At 52.2% G+C, this 15,221-nt stretch overlaps 4 protein-coding genes and 2 pseudogenes across 4 annotated transcripts; 4 read left to right on the forward strand and 2 right to left on the reverse strand.

Annotated features, from left to right (window-relative positions):
- Positions 1 to 188: 188 nt before the first annotated feature.
- Positions 189 to 899, forward strand: SAPIO_CDS9967 (uncharacterized protein; the record flags this gene model as incomplete). Its single annotated transcript, XM_016791244.1, has 3 exons — positions 189 to 209; positions 376 to 544; positions 616 to 899. The coding sequence occupies 3 exons, from the start codon at positions 189 to 191 to the stop codon at positions 897 to 899; spliced, it is 474 nt and encodes a 157-aa protein (XP_016639088.1).
- A 1,152-nt stretch (positions 900 to 2,051) lies between these two features.
- On the reverse strand, positions 2,052 to 4,141 carry SAPIO_CDS9968 (Beta-N-acetylhexosaminidase; the record flags this gene model as incomplete). Its single annotated transcript, XM_016791245.1, has 3 exons — positions 2,052 to 2,080; positions 2,150 to 3,821; positions 3,932 to 4,141. The coding sequence occupies 3 exons, from the start codon at positions 4,139 to 4,141 to the stop codon at positions 2,052 to 2,054; spliced, it is 1,911 nt and encodes a 636-aa protein (XP_016639089.1).
- A 1,823-nt stretch (positions 4,142 to 5,964) lies between these two features.
- Positions 5,965 to 6,367, reverse strand: SAPIO_CDS9969 (uncharacterized protein; the record flags this gene model as incomplete). The annotated part of the gene is made up of 3 exons (XM_016791246.1): positions 5,965 to 6,138; positions 6,207 to 6,257; positions 6,332 to 6,367. The coding sequence occupies 3 exons, from the start codon at positions 6,365 to 6,367 to the stop codon at positions 5,965 to 5,967; spliced, it is 261 nt and encodes an 86-aa protein (XP_016639090.1).
- A 1,261-nt stretch (positions 6,368 to 7,628) lies between these two features.
- SAPIO_CDS9970 lies at positions 7,629 to 9,071 on the forward strand (annotated as a pseudogene; the record flags this gene model as incomplete).
- Positions 9,072 to 9,101: 30 nt separating this feature from the next.
- SAPIO_CDS9971 lies at positions 9,102 to 9,830 on the forward strand (annotated as a pseudogene; the record flags this gene model as incomplete).
- Positions 9,831 to 12,875: 3,045 nt separating this feature from the next.
- On the forward strand, positions 12,876 to 14,949 carry SAPIO_CDS9972 (uncharacterized protein; the record flags this gene model as incomplete). The annotated part of the gene is made up of 3 exons (XM_016791247.1): positions 12,876 to 13,432; positions 13,842 to 13,870; positions 13,925 to 14,949. The coding sequence occupies 3 exons, from the start codon at positions 12,876 to 12,878 to the stop codon at positions 14,947 to 14,949; spliced, it is 1,611 nt and encodes a 536-aa protein (XP_016639091.1).
- Positions 14,950 to 15,221: the final 272 nt, after the last annotated feature.

Here is a 15,221-nt window from a genome sequence, read left to right on the forward strand (position 1 = left end):
CTATATTTTATATAAAGACGTGCACAAAAACGTAATAAAACCCCGCGCCCCGCGCTCACATTTAAACTCGCCCATCACACCAACACCACTACGAACCAACTCCTCAACTCTCTAGCGGACAGAACAAATTTCGTTCGACTGAGCATCTATTCGAATCACAAACCAAAGTCCTTCAAACACAAACCAATATGCCGAAGAATAAGGGAAAGGTAAGTTGCAAGACACATTCTCCATCACCCCCTGTTGCCCTGGATTCCCATCTGCCCCCCATCGCCTCATTACCCCTCCCCCGCATTCCAACATCCCAGGCAACGCAGCAATATACTTCTCAAGAGATGAAAAGAGTAACATAATACTAACGCGATCGCAAAACAGGGTGGCAAGAACAGGCGTAGGGGAAAGAACGAAGCCGATAACGAGAAGCGTGAGCTCGTCTTCAAGGAAGATGGCCAGGAATACGCTCAGGTTGTCAAGATGTTGGGCAACGGTCGTCTAGAAGCCCAGTGCATGGACGGCGTGCGAAGGCTAGGAAACATTCGTGGAAGTAAGTTATACAACCATTTCCCCCACCGTTAACTCTCTCTGAATGCGAGGTGCTAACTGTATTTTTAACAGAGCTCCGAAAGAAGGTCTGGATCAACCAAGGCGACATCATCCTCCTCTCCCTCCGAGACTACCAAGACAACAAGGGCGACGTCATTCTCAAGTACACCGCCGATGAGGCCCGCTCGCTCAAGGCCTACGGAGAACTTCCCGAGAACGCGAAGATCAACGAGACCGATACCTACGGTGGCGAGGGCGAGGGCGACTGCAACTTCGAGTTCGACGAGGACCGCGACTCTGAAACCGAGTCGGATGATAACGTTGCTGCTAAGGATATCGCCATCGACGATATCTAAACGTCCATCGAATGGCGGCATGGTGCGCATCGTCGATGTGGTTTCTCTGGGGGCGAAGAGGGGAGAAAGCCTGGACACCGACTAGGTCAAACTCTCCCTTTTACTTTTTTTCGCCACACAGCGGGTCAATCTCACCGACGTTTTCTACGGTGCACTATCACCTCCATCTTTCTCCCTAGCAAAGAAAAGCGCTTGAAATATTCATTACTTTTCAAAGCGGGAGGATTAAAGACCAGCTGGAAGCGCACCGATAGAATTTTTACCCCTCCGCCCCTCACTCCCTCAGGCCACTCCGACCATCCTCATCCACCATTCTCGACAACTCGAACTACTCCCACCGGTGAACGACTGTCTTCTCTCTCAAAATCCGGCAAACTATATTTAATGTGCGCTCGATTTCCCCGACAGTTTCTTTTTGTGGTTCGGGTTTTTAACCCCCTCCTTTCTTTCACTAATCCCGTGGTGGGAGAGACGTCACGGGATTCCTTTTTTTTCCTCTTTACGAATTGTTTCACGTCGATAGTCTCCATAGCAAACAAATATTTTTTTCCAAATGCCTCATTTCTAGAATCGCATTCCTGTGACACCCATGATTTTGTCCAATTTCTTAAGGTTTGTTTTATTTGAGTGTTGCCATATCAGACTCGCCGATTTTTCCCTAGTGGTGGGGACTATTGGCATCTTTTCAACGTTCTTAATCACCGTCTGCTCCTCTTCTTTCTATGCGCACTCTAATGTGTTAAGAATACTTGCAATTTTTTTCTTCCTTTTTGATACTTTACATATAAACGAAAGCTATACGCACCCTTCTGTCAACCTAAACCTGTCTCCAAGTGTCATGCGTCAGGAGGTACACTCCTGTTCCGCTCCTTCTTGGGTGGATAATCCCACCGGAGACCGAGAAACAGCCCGCTCGTAATAAGGCAGAACTAGAAGATTCTACTGGCCATCTCGCACCTATCGTTATAGTGGCCATCATTTCTCCGTTCCAGTCCTGTCCATCCTGAGACCTCCGCTGTAGTCCCACCGCTGTATCATCAAACTCGAGACGGTTCCCACATGCCCCCATGAGATGGAGAGGGGGGCGGAAAATGCACCCACGACCTTCCACAAATGCTGTGAACCCTTTCCTTCATGCATAGACCGAGTATATCACCAGTCGTCGTCGTCATCCTCGTCGTCTACAAGACAGCTTGTTAGTATATATATACAGAGAGAAGAGAGAGGGTGAAGCCAGGTCTAACACTTACCACTCTTACTGACTTTCTCCTTCCTCTTCTGCAACGCAGCGGCCAACGCATCCGCCATACTAGTGTTCGCGCCGGCATGACCCACTCCAGCAGGCGGCAGCCCGCTACCATGAGGGCCCGTATCGCCGCCGCCACCACCACCAACAGTGGCTGCGCTCCTGTCGCGGATCTGGCTTCTGTCGACCTTTTTGAGGGAATGGATACCTCCCGCCTTCTGGATACTGTCGAGAAGACCCGCACGGGATGCGTCTGGAGCCATGCTCGGGACGCCCGATGAGTAGCCCGAATCGCGGTTGGGCATCGGCGGGGGTGGAGGGGCAGGAGGGCCGCTGGTGGCAGGGAGCGGTGGAGGGGGAGGAGGCGCCGGGATACCGGATGGCGGAGGAAGGGGCGGCGCGGGCGGTGCGCTGGACGAGGGGAGCGGAGGAGGGACGGGAATATTTGATGGTGGAGGTAGAGGCGGAGCTGGTGGAGGTGGCGGCGGCGCACTGGACGAGGGAAGTGGGGGAGGTAGTGGGGGAGCGGGGGGAGCGCTCGCTGATGGTAATGGGGGTGCTGTAGGAGGCATGGGAACGGGTCGTGGGCTCGGCGGGGGTGGCGCGTGAACGGCAGCGCCCGATGTAGCGGGAACCTTTGGCGGTAGCGGCGGCGGCGCTGATGATATCGGGGGCGGGACGTGGTGCACGGGCTCTCGAGACGGCGGTGGCGGTGGGACGGGTCCGCGGCTCGGCGTAGGAGGTGCAGGCCTGTTACCTGGTAGTGGGGGCGCTGAGCTAGGTGCGTTAAGAGCAGTCTTGGGTGGTCGCGGAGGGGGAGGTGGAGCGGGTCCTGGAGCGGCTGGTACTGGTCTGTGGTATTCGGAGTGCGCGAACTTGCCCGCATCAGGAAGAGGAGGCGGCGCGTTATACTTGGGTCGCGGGGGAGCTGGTGGTTCGCTAGGCGGAGAAGGAGGTCTTGCGGCGGATTCAGAGCGGCCGCCGGGACGTCTCGACGGTGGCGGCGCGGGAGGTAATCCACGGCGAGGAGTAGAGGCTGGTAGCTCAGCTCGGGAGGCAGGGCTCTCGGGGGCAGCTGGTGGTGGAGGCGGCGGGGGTGCCCTCCCATGGCCGTTAGGTGCCGCAGGTGGTGTGTTTCGTTTTTGACGCTGCTTCTGCTGTTCTTCTCGCAGGAAGTCGACAATAAATTCTTGGTTGTCCTTGATAAAATCATCCGTCAGGCCCTTCGACCTCAGGTCGTGACCGAAATTCTCCCTCCACCTCGGGTCAAAAGCATCAAGTAAAGCAAACTCGCTAACCTTGGACACGTCAGTGGTGCTACCAGACGACAGTCGTGATCGGTGGCTGTGCGATGCCGACAGGTTTCCGCCAGGTGAGTCGGGCGGCGTAGGCGCCGACGAATGGCGGTGGCCACCAAAGATACCGCCAAGGCCTAGGAAGCCATGCTTGTGTGTGGGTTGACCATTGCCACCAAACGGAGTAGCCTTGGTCGCTCGGCTCGCGTGCTTCTCTCGGTTATTCATTTTCTTTAGGAAGAGGGCCGCCTCCTTCTCGTCGACGAAAGAAAGGCCGGCGAGGCAATCCTCGAGCTCGAAGGTGTGGAAGAAGGTTCGGTCCTGGTTGTAGGTCCAGGTGTCGAAGATCTCCTGGTCCCAGATAACTCCGCGGTTCGCAGGCTGTTAAACAGATAAAGTCAGGTCAGTCGGTGTATAGAAGTCTAAGGGGATCGATGACATTTAAAGCCGAGGAGGAGAATGCGTGTGCGTGAAGCTGGACACGAACGTACCGAAATGTCGACCATCTTGAGCCAGTAGGTGTTGCCGACAAGATCATTGGCAAGCACGATGGCCCCTTGTAACCCTGTATATGTCCATTTCGAACGCTTAGGATATGCAACGTAGAGCCTGGCGACGCCTACGGCCTGGATTTTGTTGCTCTGCTTGGGCACCACTCTTTTCACCGTCCCCTTGTCGTCTTCGTTAAGAATCGACACCATGTCGGCGGTTCAATGGGGCGAGACGAGCTCGGGGTGTCGTCACAGCTCGGTGGGCAATTCGTGAGCGGGGCAAGGGTTGATTGACGGCGTCTCGGTGATGGGAGGAAACGAAGAATGTCGGTATTAACGATGCGAATCCTGCCCAAGGAGCGGAGGCGAGGAAAGAGAGATGGGTGCTAAGGATAAAACTAGTCGTTCGGGGGGGAAGAGAATGAAGAGATCGGGTGGCTAATAATTCGAGCTAAGTCATAGAAGAAAGACAACCTGAGAGCGTGGGCTTTCTTTGTCTTGGGCTGGTGTCGCAGGTTCGCAGGCTCGCAGCCGCACAAGAAGAAGTGTGTCCGAGGTTTCTGGCCGACGACGGTGGCGGCGCTTATTTCCCTCGGCGGTTGTCGTTGGTCGAGCTGCGGGTGGTGATGGGTGCTCGTGTCGTCATTCCCCCTTTCGCTCAGGGACGTCCAGTGGTTTGGGGTTTGGGGAAAGAACAGGACGAAAAGGGGACGGTAACTTGTAACTGGTGAGGATGGGTAGAGAAGGTGGTAGTTGAGGCGTGTACTTCGTAATACTCGGAACTGTCGGCCTCAGTGTAGTGGGCGACGTTGGTCAGGGGCCTAGAACCATGGACACAGCACGGAAGTAGCGTAGATTACAGCCTTGGCTAGGCACCCCGATTTCCCAGGCCAGGGAGATTGGGGCTAGCAGACACGGGCGGGTGGGTGGTGGGCGGGGGCTGGGCCATTTGATGAACGCAGAACGGACCTAGAAAAACCCAAAACCTACTACGAAGCACGAAGTACGAAGTAGTGTAACCTGGAATGGCGAAGAACCCTTGAATGTTCTGCTTATCGTCGTTCGAATCCCAGTGCGGAACAATCCTCGCTCGATGGTGACAATAACCGTTTTCTATTATCTTATTCCGAAAAGGGAAGGCGGCAATAATAATGGTATCTCAGATCATGACCGGCCTGGGCTAAATCGAATGCAGGCAAGCAAGTGAATGAATGTACTTGTTTAGAGCAGAAACGGCGGCCTTTGGCAAAGCATCGTTTCCTTGTTTAATCCACAATAACATCTACACAGGTACAATTGTCGTAATCCGATGTCACCATTCATTGCACCATTGGAAAGGCACAATCAAGCACGAATACACACACCGGAAGTGTCAGTAGTATACTGGGTGTGTGAAGAACAATTGGGGAAATCGCAGCCACCATCATGTCCGTACTTGAAGCTTGCACCGTGGAACCTTGTTCACAGTATGAGGTACAAGTATGACATTACGGAGTACCTATTTTGTGGCAAAGCGATGGCGGCCTCCCCAGATCCTCGTAAACTACAACCAGACATCATCAATTTGATCAATACTACCCTCGCAGAGTTGATCACGAAGTGCTCAATGTGTGTGATCTTTGACTTCATCGTGTAGTCCAATTGCTCAGTTGACCGTCCCAGGTTTAGCCACAAGCGGGCTCGAGTATTTACACTTTGCGTCCACTGCTTATCAGTACGCTACACTATATTAACGATAGATTGATCCCTCGTTTTTCGCTGCCAGCAAGTTGCGTCATCGTTTCGACTCCAACACGGAACACGAAGAAGCCGTCCTGTATAGACATTCACCACAGCTACCGAGGCACTTAAGGGCCCTTGGACCCTGAATTGAGACAAATCGTTTATAACATCCTTTGAAAGACTACCCTTGGCTGCTTGGAGTAGATTAGAAGACTCGAACATTCGACTAAAAAGTGCCCAACTCCCAGGGTCCTCCCTTCAGGCACCTATATTTCCCCCATCAGACAAGGGTTGTTCCCCACATCACCACTTCATTTGTTCCATTCCGCCGCCTTGGCCCGTCTCTCCTCCTTGGTGCCCTCCTGCTTGACGTCAAAGTCCTTGGGAATCGCCGGTCCAGGGGTAGCGTGGTATACTGAGAAATCCGAGCTGACGTCCTGCCGCATCTCGCCTTTTCGGGACGGATGATGCTGACTCTTCTGGCCCTGCAAAGTGGTTACTGGTGTTAGTTCTTCCATGATAGATTCTTATCACGTTGATGGGAGGTGTGTACTTCTTCTTCCTTTTCGTTCCCCGCGCCCAGGACGTCGTACGGGTTCTCGTTCTGGATGATCGCCGTGTTAGTTCCCTGTGGCAATGCATAGAAGAGGATGGAGTCTTCAGAGAGCCTCCACTTACCGGAGCCGTTTCGTGGTGAGGCTTTGACTTGGGCATTTTTTTCTTCTTTAAAAGCTGAGAATTTCAATTTGCTATTGTAAAAGCAAAGTCACCGGCTTTGAGGATTTCCTGGCTCGGGATAAACTATTTGAGGGAACATGCGTCCTTATAGGCTTCAGGATTTAACCTCTCGACGCTCAGCAGATTGATGACGTCGACCTCCCACACAGTCCTCCACACCATAAAGTTCCCTCCTCCCGCAGAACCATCCCCCATTGATCCAGATCATCATCACACCATAAGCCTCCCCGTAGCGGAAAACGTGGATCGGGATGGAATGTGGAATGGTAGTCATCGCTCGAGATTGGTCGCCCAGTGCCGGAACGACTTTGCATGTGTGTGTGTGTCTCGCCTTAGAGATCCCGCTATTTTAATCTTGGTGCCTAGATCTGCCCTTGAGATCTCGAGTTCGAGTCTCCAAAACCCACCAGAGCCGGTCTATTCGTTCATTATCATCTTGACCCATTCTATACCATAGTATTAGATGGTGGTTAAAGGGCATAAAAGCCTCTTTACCAGAACGGAGAAAACAAAGCCCATCACCTACCTAAGAATACATCTCATAATATCCTCAATAGATACTCAAATTCAAATTCTCAAGCTAGACCAAGCTCAAAGATGCTCCTTCTATTCGGGAGGAACTATAACTAGACTTATATCTTATAATAAATAAGCCTTCAGTAACCATCGTGACTTCCTCCATTCCTTTAAAATCTTGTAGGAAGACTTCACCAGTGTTCTTGCCCTTGGCCAAGGAGTGTTACCCCTCCACCCTGGAGATTTTGACTCAACCCTTTCTCTCACACTCCCCTAACCTCCCCAAATCAGCACCACCGTCCTTGGCTTCAGGAGTACCCCATCCGGCTATTGTGTCTTGATGGTCCTACTCAGTCCTTTATCGGAAAAGTCGCTCGTTTTAGCAGTCCACTGAACTGCCCCGCCAAGCTGGGCGCATCAGAAGGGCATATGCGCTCTCCCCAGCAACTCAAGCTAAGAGGTTTTCAACCTCTCATCAAGAGTGCTCAACTCAACTGGCAAAAACCCATCGTATCCTAGAAGAGAGGTGGGCCTTCATAATTAGTCTGACCTCGCCTACCGTGCAACTAAAGAGGGTACCTTTACCTGAAGGAGAGGAGATTATCCTGCTCGTGCGGACTTTCGAGGATATACGATACTCCTCTAAGTATTAGAGAAACGCTCTAGGTAGGGCCCCCAAGGAAGTAGACGAGCTGCGAACTAACTGCCTGAAAAGGTGACGATGGATCTATTTCCAGGATCGAGCCCAGACAACAGCTGGATAATCGATGACGACGAAGATGACCAGGAACTTTCCGCCCAGGACGCTGAAGTCTTCGAGATCTCCCGACGGCTCTGGGAACTGCGCAATTCTGGGGGCCGAAACCTACCACGGCCCACCGTTATCGAGGTTGACGACGAAGATGAGATTGTGGAGCTCGAAAGCTTGGTTGAGAACGAGATTTTCGATCTTACCCAGGATGACGAGGTTAGGGAAACCAGCCCCGGGGTCCGGCGAAACCAAGACATCGGTGGGATTGGCCTCCGCCTCAGCCATATCACTTGGAACGGCATGAGCCTCCGGGACAATGTCGTCGTGCAGATCAACATGCAACCAAATCATCCACTCCGATTCCGATACCTCAAAATCAAAGCGATATACCAGACGAAAGACTCGCAACCGGGACAAACCATCATCAGAGGCATCCCGTACATCAAGAGCCGACATATGGGCGGCCTTCTTAAGTGGCGCCGTCGGGAAGTCGCTGCAGTGTACGATGTGGACCGCGACGACCCCAGGGATGCAGAAATCCAGGCCTTGGTGGAGGTTCCCGTGTCAGAAGTGACCGCAACCAGGACGCTCATCACAACGAACGCTCCGTATCCGGAGCATAACGAGAGTGGGATTCTCGTTTGCAGGTGGAAATACTACAGATGGTGGCCGACCGGAAAGTTCCGAGAGGCTGCGCGGAAAAGCATGCATCTCGACTACGAAGCGGCAATGATAAACGTCCTCCCACACGAGGCAGATGAGCCGTATCGGGTTGGTCGGGGTAATTTGCGGAAGGGTTGGAGAGGAGAATCGATACCAGGCGGGGATTATATGCCCCGAGAAGGGGGCCACGTTACAACACCCATTGCGGTTGATAGATCGTTGCCGCCACCCAACGGCAACCACCCTGGAGGGGTTGAAGCTCGTCCTAAGAGGCGTCTTCAGGGCCAAAAATATACCTTCTTTGACACCTTCTCAGGAGCAGGTGGAGCATCGCGGGGGGCAGTCAAAGCCGGCCTATTCCCCAGATACGCCGTGGACCACTGGGATGCCGCGTGCAACTCTTACCGACGGAACTTTCCTCTAACTGAGGTTTTCGAGCAAAGTGTCGCCGAGTTCATCGAGGCGACTGCACATAGGGCGATGATAACGGACATGTGTCACTTTTCACCACCATGTCAAGTCTTTTCACCGGCTCATACTATCCCCAATGAAGCCAAGGATATCGCAAATCTCGCGGCCCTCTTTGGCTGCGAGATTGTTTTGAAAAAGGTGAAGCCGAGAGTCTTTACGCTAGAGCAGACGTTCGGGTTGATGATGGTCCGATTCGCACCGTACTTTAACCACTTGATCAATACTTTCACCATGTACGGCTATTCGGTGCGGTGGAAGGTGATTGCGCTGGCAAACTAGGGGTTGCCGGCGCTGAGAAAGCGTTTGATCATGATCGGTGCTGGCCCCGGCGAGCAACTTCCCCCTTTCCCAGAACCCTCTCATTCAGCTGAAGGGAATGGTGTCAAGCCATATGTGACGGCTCGCCAGGCTTTGCATCGAATCAGAGCCAGACGAGGCGTGGATCCCCTCCACAAGCCGCGAGACATGCGCCGTGTCAACTTTAGGCCTTGGGATGCAGACCGAATCCTTCCCCGGTGTATCACAACATCGGGTGGCCAAAACTACCATTTCAGTGGTAAACGAGACTTGACACTGAGAGAGTACGCCACGCTTCAGGGGTTCCCTGTATACCATGTTTTCAGTGCACCATATATCAAGAAGCAAATTGGCAATGCGTTTCCTCCCGTCGTGGCGGAACACTTGTACCGTCATATTGAGAAATGTTTGCTACAGGACGACGGGATACTGCCTCGAGACCAACAAACAGAAGTCCCGAGGCAAAACAACGACGCGATTTTAGTGGAAGACGAGATCGACGTCGTGATGGAACCGGCAGTGGTTGTGAATGACAGTTCGGATGACGGCTCCGATGCAGGCAGTCTCACAGGGGATCTCCCCGGAGATGATCTCTTTGCCGCTGCGGCGTTTGCTAATGCACTAGAGGGAGTTGAGAGGGAGGCGGTTGAGCTCACGGAGGACGAGGGATATGATTCTGATGTAACACTCGGCCGCCCGGAGCCGTTGGATTACATCTTTGAGGTGGTTGTAATTGACTGATAAAGCCAATTTGATCTTGATTGCATTATTCGCACTTGGCAAAAGGGCCACATGTCCGCGTCGTACTTCGTATGTCTTGAGCCGGGGTTTGACGTTGAGTGCTGGAAGTTAGCTTCCCACGTGCAGTTCGCAAGGGTGTCCGATTGAGTTTGCTGTTGCATGCCGAGGAACCACGGCTCCTTGCTCTTGATTTTAGACCACGAGTTGTTTGGGCCTTGCTGAGCTGAGTATCTGAAATTCCAATGTCTCGCGTATCTCATCGTCCCTCTAGATGTGTTTCCTACCACAACCGCGAACTCTACTTGTATTACTTAGCTCGTTGCCGGTGGAGAAATTTGCACGACGTTGAGAGTAGTGGAGAGCTGAAGGTTGATCTAAGATGTAGGCGCTGGTTTGTCGATCAGTAAAGTTGCATGCACAACATTACCAGGGCTGCATGCACTCCGTTGCATACCTGAAATCGTAACGGCGGCTGTACTCCATAAGGATGGATCCAGTTTTGATGGTTTGCCTTGCACTCTTTCGGTTTAAACTAGAGTCCAGAAAAGATTGAGCCTTATCCACTTGCCCGCTTGATATTACACTCGAGGGATCGACGTGGTGTCCTTTTTTTTTTTTTTTTTTTTTTTTTTTTTTTTCTCTTCTTACTTGTATTCAGTACTTCGTACTTTTTGCTTTCTTTCTTTTTTGAGCATGTATTTCGTGCTCTAGGTTATCGCGTCCGCTCTCAAGCTGAACATCTTGCCAAAGAGGGAACGCCATGTCTTTAAAAGGGTAGGGATCGATGATGTGCTTTTTGCAGCCCGGCGGAATCGAGGGAGGGATGAGCTGTGAGTGGCTTGTCTGGCTGGTGGGAGAACACTTCAGAGGGTAAGAAGATTCGAGCTACTTCGTGATTCGTACTTGAATATTGAACATCAAATTGTTGAAATTATCAGTTCGACTCCTGCATGCCTCTTCCGACCCCGCTCCCGAGAAGGAAGGAGGAAGCAGGAACGAAAAAGAAGGAAGCGTCACCAATACAGTTTCCGGTTGCAGCAGGTCGCTACTGTCACAACTATCAACTCTGTCAGACATCGGCAAGCTCCTGCCTCCACTGATTTGATCGATCTCCTGAGCTTTGTTGGTGGCGCCGGTTGGTGGGGTGCGGGCGGGCCTAGCGCTTGGCCAGGCTTGGAAGGGGAAGGGGAGGCTCGAGCCCGTTTGCTCGGATCAAATCGCAGGTGATCATGTGGTTTTGATGGTCTCATCAATTTGGCTACGATCGTGCTATTGTGTAAGAAGAAGTTACGAAGTAGTGTACATGTTCGGGTACGTGAGTAGTGTACTTTGAGAAGGGAGTACATGCTCCCTCGGCACCCACTCCCTTTGCGACGAAGTACCTCTAGTTTTATAACATAAGACGAGATGTTTCCACTCCTCAAATGTTGTTTGCAGCGAAGGATTTTCCAGCGAGTAGGAGTACCGGATCATCCCGGTTTTGTGCCATCTTGGCAGGGCATTTTAATGAGATTTCAGGATGTCGTCGCACTTGGAACAGCCAAATACCGAGATAGTACCTGCGGAACTGCGGTATTAATCTTTGATCGGGATTTGATAAGCTTGATTCAAAGTTGTTTCTGCTTTTGGCTTGCCCATCCCGATCCAGCCAGGCTGGGTGCGGGATGGGCTATGTTGTATTCCAGGCTGACCCTGGTCCGGCATGCCACTTGGTGTCTGTCCCAAGTACGCATAATCTAGTTTACTAAGGTACCCCGGCCTGAGCATCACCCGTCTCTGGTCGTGGCATTCATCACAGACACTACCTGAGCTGCATCTGGATCGATACTTCATAGTTGTGTGGATATCCCACCCGTGAATTACGTACTCCGTATTCTGTTGTCTGGGACGGGGAACCCAACATCGGTACATGGCTCTCGGATCACAGCTAACTGGCTAAAAGCAGCGCATCGGTTGGCGAACAGAGCCTAGCGGCAGGGTGACGGACGATTTGAAGAATCTGGTTTGGGAGAAATGCCTCCAGACTCCAAAGTCCCTTGAAATTTGAACGAATCACATTTTCAGCTCTGCCGAGTATCCTGAGAACGTCCTGGGTCACTGGACTACTTGCAAACTACTAAGTAAGGCTGGGTGGTTGGTTATCCGCTGGCACGGCCCCACGACTCACGAGCAAACGGAATTTCAATGACTTCTGAGCCTTTCTGGGTTTGTCTTCCGAGCAATATTAATTGCCCGCTTCTTCGACGTCTTCCCGCCCCGTTTCGTCCCGCATCGTCTCACCCGGTTTTCTGGGCCCTTGTAAATACACTGCACTACAAAACAGACAAATTGTGTCCACCGGATGCAAGTCTAGCTCAGGTCGATCAAAAAGATTATGGTACGGTTCGTACGACGAACTTAATAAATACCCTCGCCGCGATAACCCCATCCCCATCCCAATCACATCCCTCTAGACCCTGGGGTCTCACATTGGCTGCACTGACATTGGTCTATCATCTAATACCCTTCTCTTGCTTCTTCCTCCACCTCCTCCACTCTTTTCACTTTGTACACCGACAATTCAACTTTCACATTGAATCCACGTGAACCCTCTTTCAGGGACCTGAGCGTTTACTAGCAAAGTTCCTTCGGCTTTCTCCCCCTTCCAAGCCCATTTTATCCACGCCGGCAGGATCGCTCTGATCAGGGCATTTGATCGTCCCCCACTATTAGCGACTGGCGACGCCTTTGGACGCCTCGCTCTCTCGTTTCGCACCCGACTTGTTTTGAGACGTGGCCTATGCCCACCTTGACCGAGTATTGGGAGTCTCTGAATCGATCTCAATTGACCTCTTTGCACCGGCCTTCCTGGTCGACCACGATGATGCGCGGCTTCCTTATGAATAATTTATGATACCTCCTTTCCCCACTACCGCCGTGTTCATTCTTCTATAGATTTTATTTCTTTCCTTTCCCTCTCGCTGTATATAGCTTTCCTGGGTGCAGGAAATGGCATCGATAGGCTCAACTTTGGCTTATCAGGCCCAACCACTGATCACGACATCGATGGACAGCCCCAGCCCCACTCTCCTCAACCCCAACGACGACAACCTCGATTATCTCGTCGACGTACTCTGCGCCCGAAATGTCACGACTGAGACAGAGTTGGACAACGCGCTTATAAGAGAGGCTTTAGATTTGGGGATCGATGCGTCGCAACCTGCAATTGGTGCCGACAAGAGGATTTCGTCGAGTCTCGACTCCCTCATCAACTCCTTCTCCGACGCACAGGCCCGCTCGGTCTCACGTAGCACTACAACATCCCGATGCCCCTCCACGCCCAATGCCCCCTCAATGACCGAGATACCGATACCATTGAATCCCCGTCGCTGGTCGGAAAGCCTCAGCTTCGAACTCTACGATAAATATCTCTCTCAGCTGGGTCCGAATATTACTCAACCGAAATATACCAGAACAGAAGTCTCCGAGAGTACAGATGCGGCCCGCCAGAGGCGCTTGCATGCCTTGAACAAGAAGAAAACATCGACCTTTGGGATTGGCTTCATGAAGCCGCGAATGCCTTGGAAGAGGAGACAATCGAATACCACCTCGAGGGCTACGACGTGAGTAGTCGAGTAGCTGTTAGATTTCGTTGGGCTGTTTGAACTCGTACTTACCATGAAGACTGTTTACTAGGTCTTGTGTCTGTTGCCGAGAAGACTTCGATCCGTCGACCCCCCCGAAAGACCTGCCTTGCGGTCACACATATTGCAGCGAATGCTTGAAAATCATGATAAAACAAGCAACGAGAGACGAATCCAAGATGCCCCCAAGATGCTGCACCCTACCGATCCCGAGCTCCTTACTAACCGAACTTCTCGACGTGGAAGCGCAAATCCGTTTCCTGAAGGCGGTTGTGCAATTCAGCACGCCATGGGACTCGCGAGTCTTTTGCCCGAATGCCAATTGTGGAGAGTTCATCCCACCGCGAAACAAAATCGACCCGAAACACCCCTTCGTCGTTATATGCAGGAAGTGCTCTACCAAAGCCTGTTCGATGTGTAAGCACGAAGCCCATCAGCGGGGCCAAGATTGCCCCGATGACGGGGAATTAGATGCTGTGCTGAAGATTGGCGAGAAGTCGGGCTGGAGGAGGTGCTACAGATGTCGGACCCTCGTCGAACTTACACAGGGGTGCACCCATATGACTTGTCGGTGTAAGGCACAATTTTGTTATATATGCGGCGCCGTTTGGGATCCGACGGTAGGATGCCCCAACTTTTGCAACGGAGAGGAAGAGTTGGAGAGACGGCAAGCCGAAGAGGCCGCCAGATTAGCCGAGAGGGAGGCCGAGAAGGCGGCGCGGGAGGCAGCGGCGGCTGCGGAAGCGATCGAGCAACGAGATGCGAGGGAGCGTACCGCGAACAGCTTAGAATTTTCGAATCTGGCCGATGAGCAGTCCGCTGAATTCGACAGATTTCAAGCTTTCATCAAGAAGAAGCGGGACTTGATGTGGGCAAGGCAATTGCAGAAGAAGCTAGCCTTGTCTGATAAATACTCGGACCAGATGGAGAAGATGAAGGATAGGCACGCCAAGACGGTGACACACCTAGAAGACCGCCAACTCGCCGCCGAGATGGAGCTCGAAGAAACCCTCGAGCAAAGCGAGCGCAGTATCCGTATTCGCCTAAAATATATGGAAGCTTACTGCGAAGGGCTCGGCCGAAGCCCCGACGCCGACCTGCCGCCACGGGTCGTGACGGAGCGGGATCTGCGGGAGCTCGGCCAGCAGTATAATCTACGCAACAACATAGAGCGTCTTCACAAAGCAAAAATCAACGTCATGCGAGACCGCCAGCTTAAAGCCATGGAAGAGCTAGTTGAGCGACAAAAGGAAGAGTGGCAGAAGCTCTTGAGCAAACGAGCCGAGGAAATCGAGAATCTAGCGGCAGAATTTGCTCTCGAAGAAGATATGCTCGCGCGGGAATTTTGCCAGCGGCAGACGAAGCTTCAATGGCGATGGCTCCTCCAGGTGGAGATTCTCCGTCGCAAGCTAGAACAGGAGCGAAAGGTGAAATTCGCCTCCATTCCGATCCCGCGCTGGCCTCCTGAGTGCTCCGTCATGGAGGATCGGGGTTAAGACGGATTTATTCTCACGACAGACAGTACAGGCGAGCTGTGCGGCAATGGCCCTCACAGCCAAGCCACATCAGATCGGTTGGATGGAATGATACTACCGATACCAGATACCCCTTACCCATCGATACGAGACGATGGTCTACGGGGAATTCATGAGTTGCGAACGTGGACTGAGATGCATGCGTTCAGACGAATTTTTCTTTTGTTCAATATTTTTTTTTTTCTTTCTGTCTTTCTTCTTACTAAGAGCGTTTGATAGTTGAGATACCATCT

Source organism: Scedosporium apiospermum (genome assembly GCF_000732125.1).
Source record: "Scedosporium apiospermum strain IHEM 14462 chromosome Unknown SEQ_SAPIO_0154, whole genome shotgun sequence".
Classification (NCBI taxonomy): Eukaryota; Fungi; Ascomycota; class Sordariomycetes; order Microascales; family Microascaceae; genus Scedosporium; species Scedosporium apiospermum.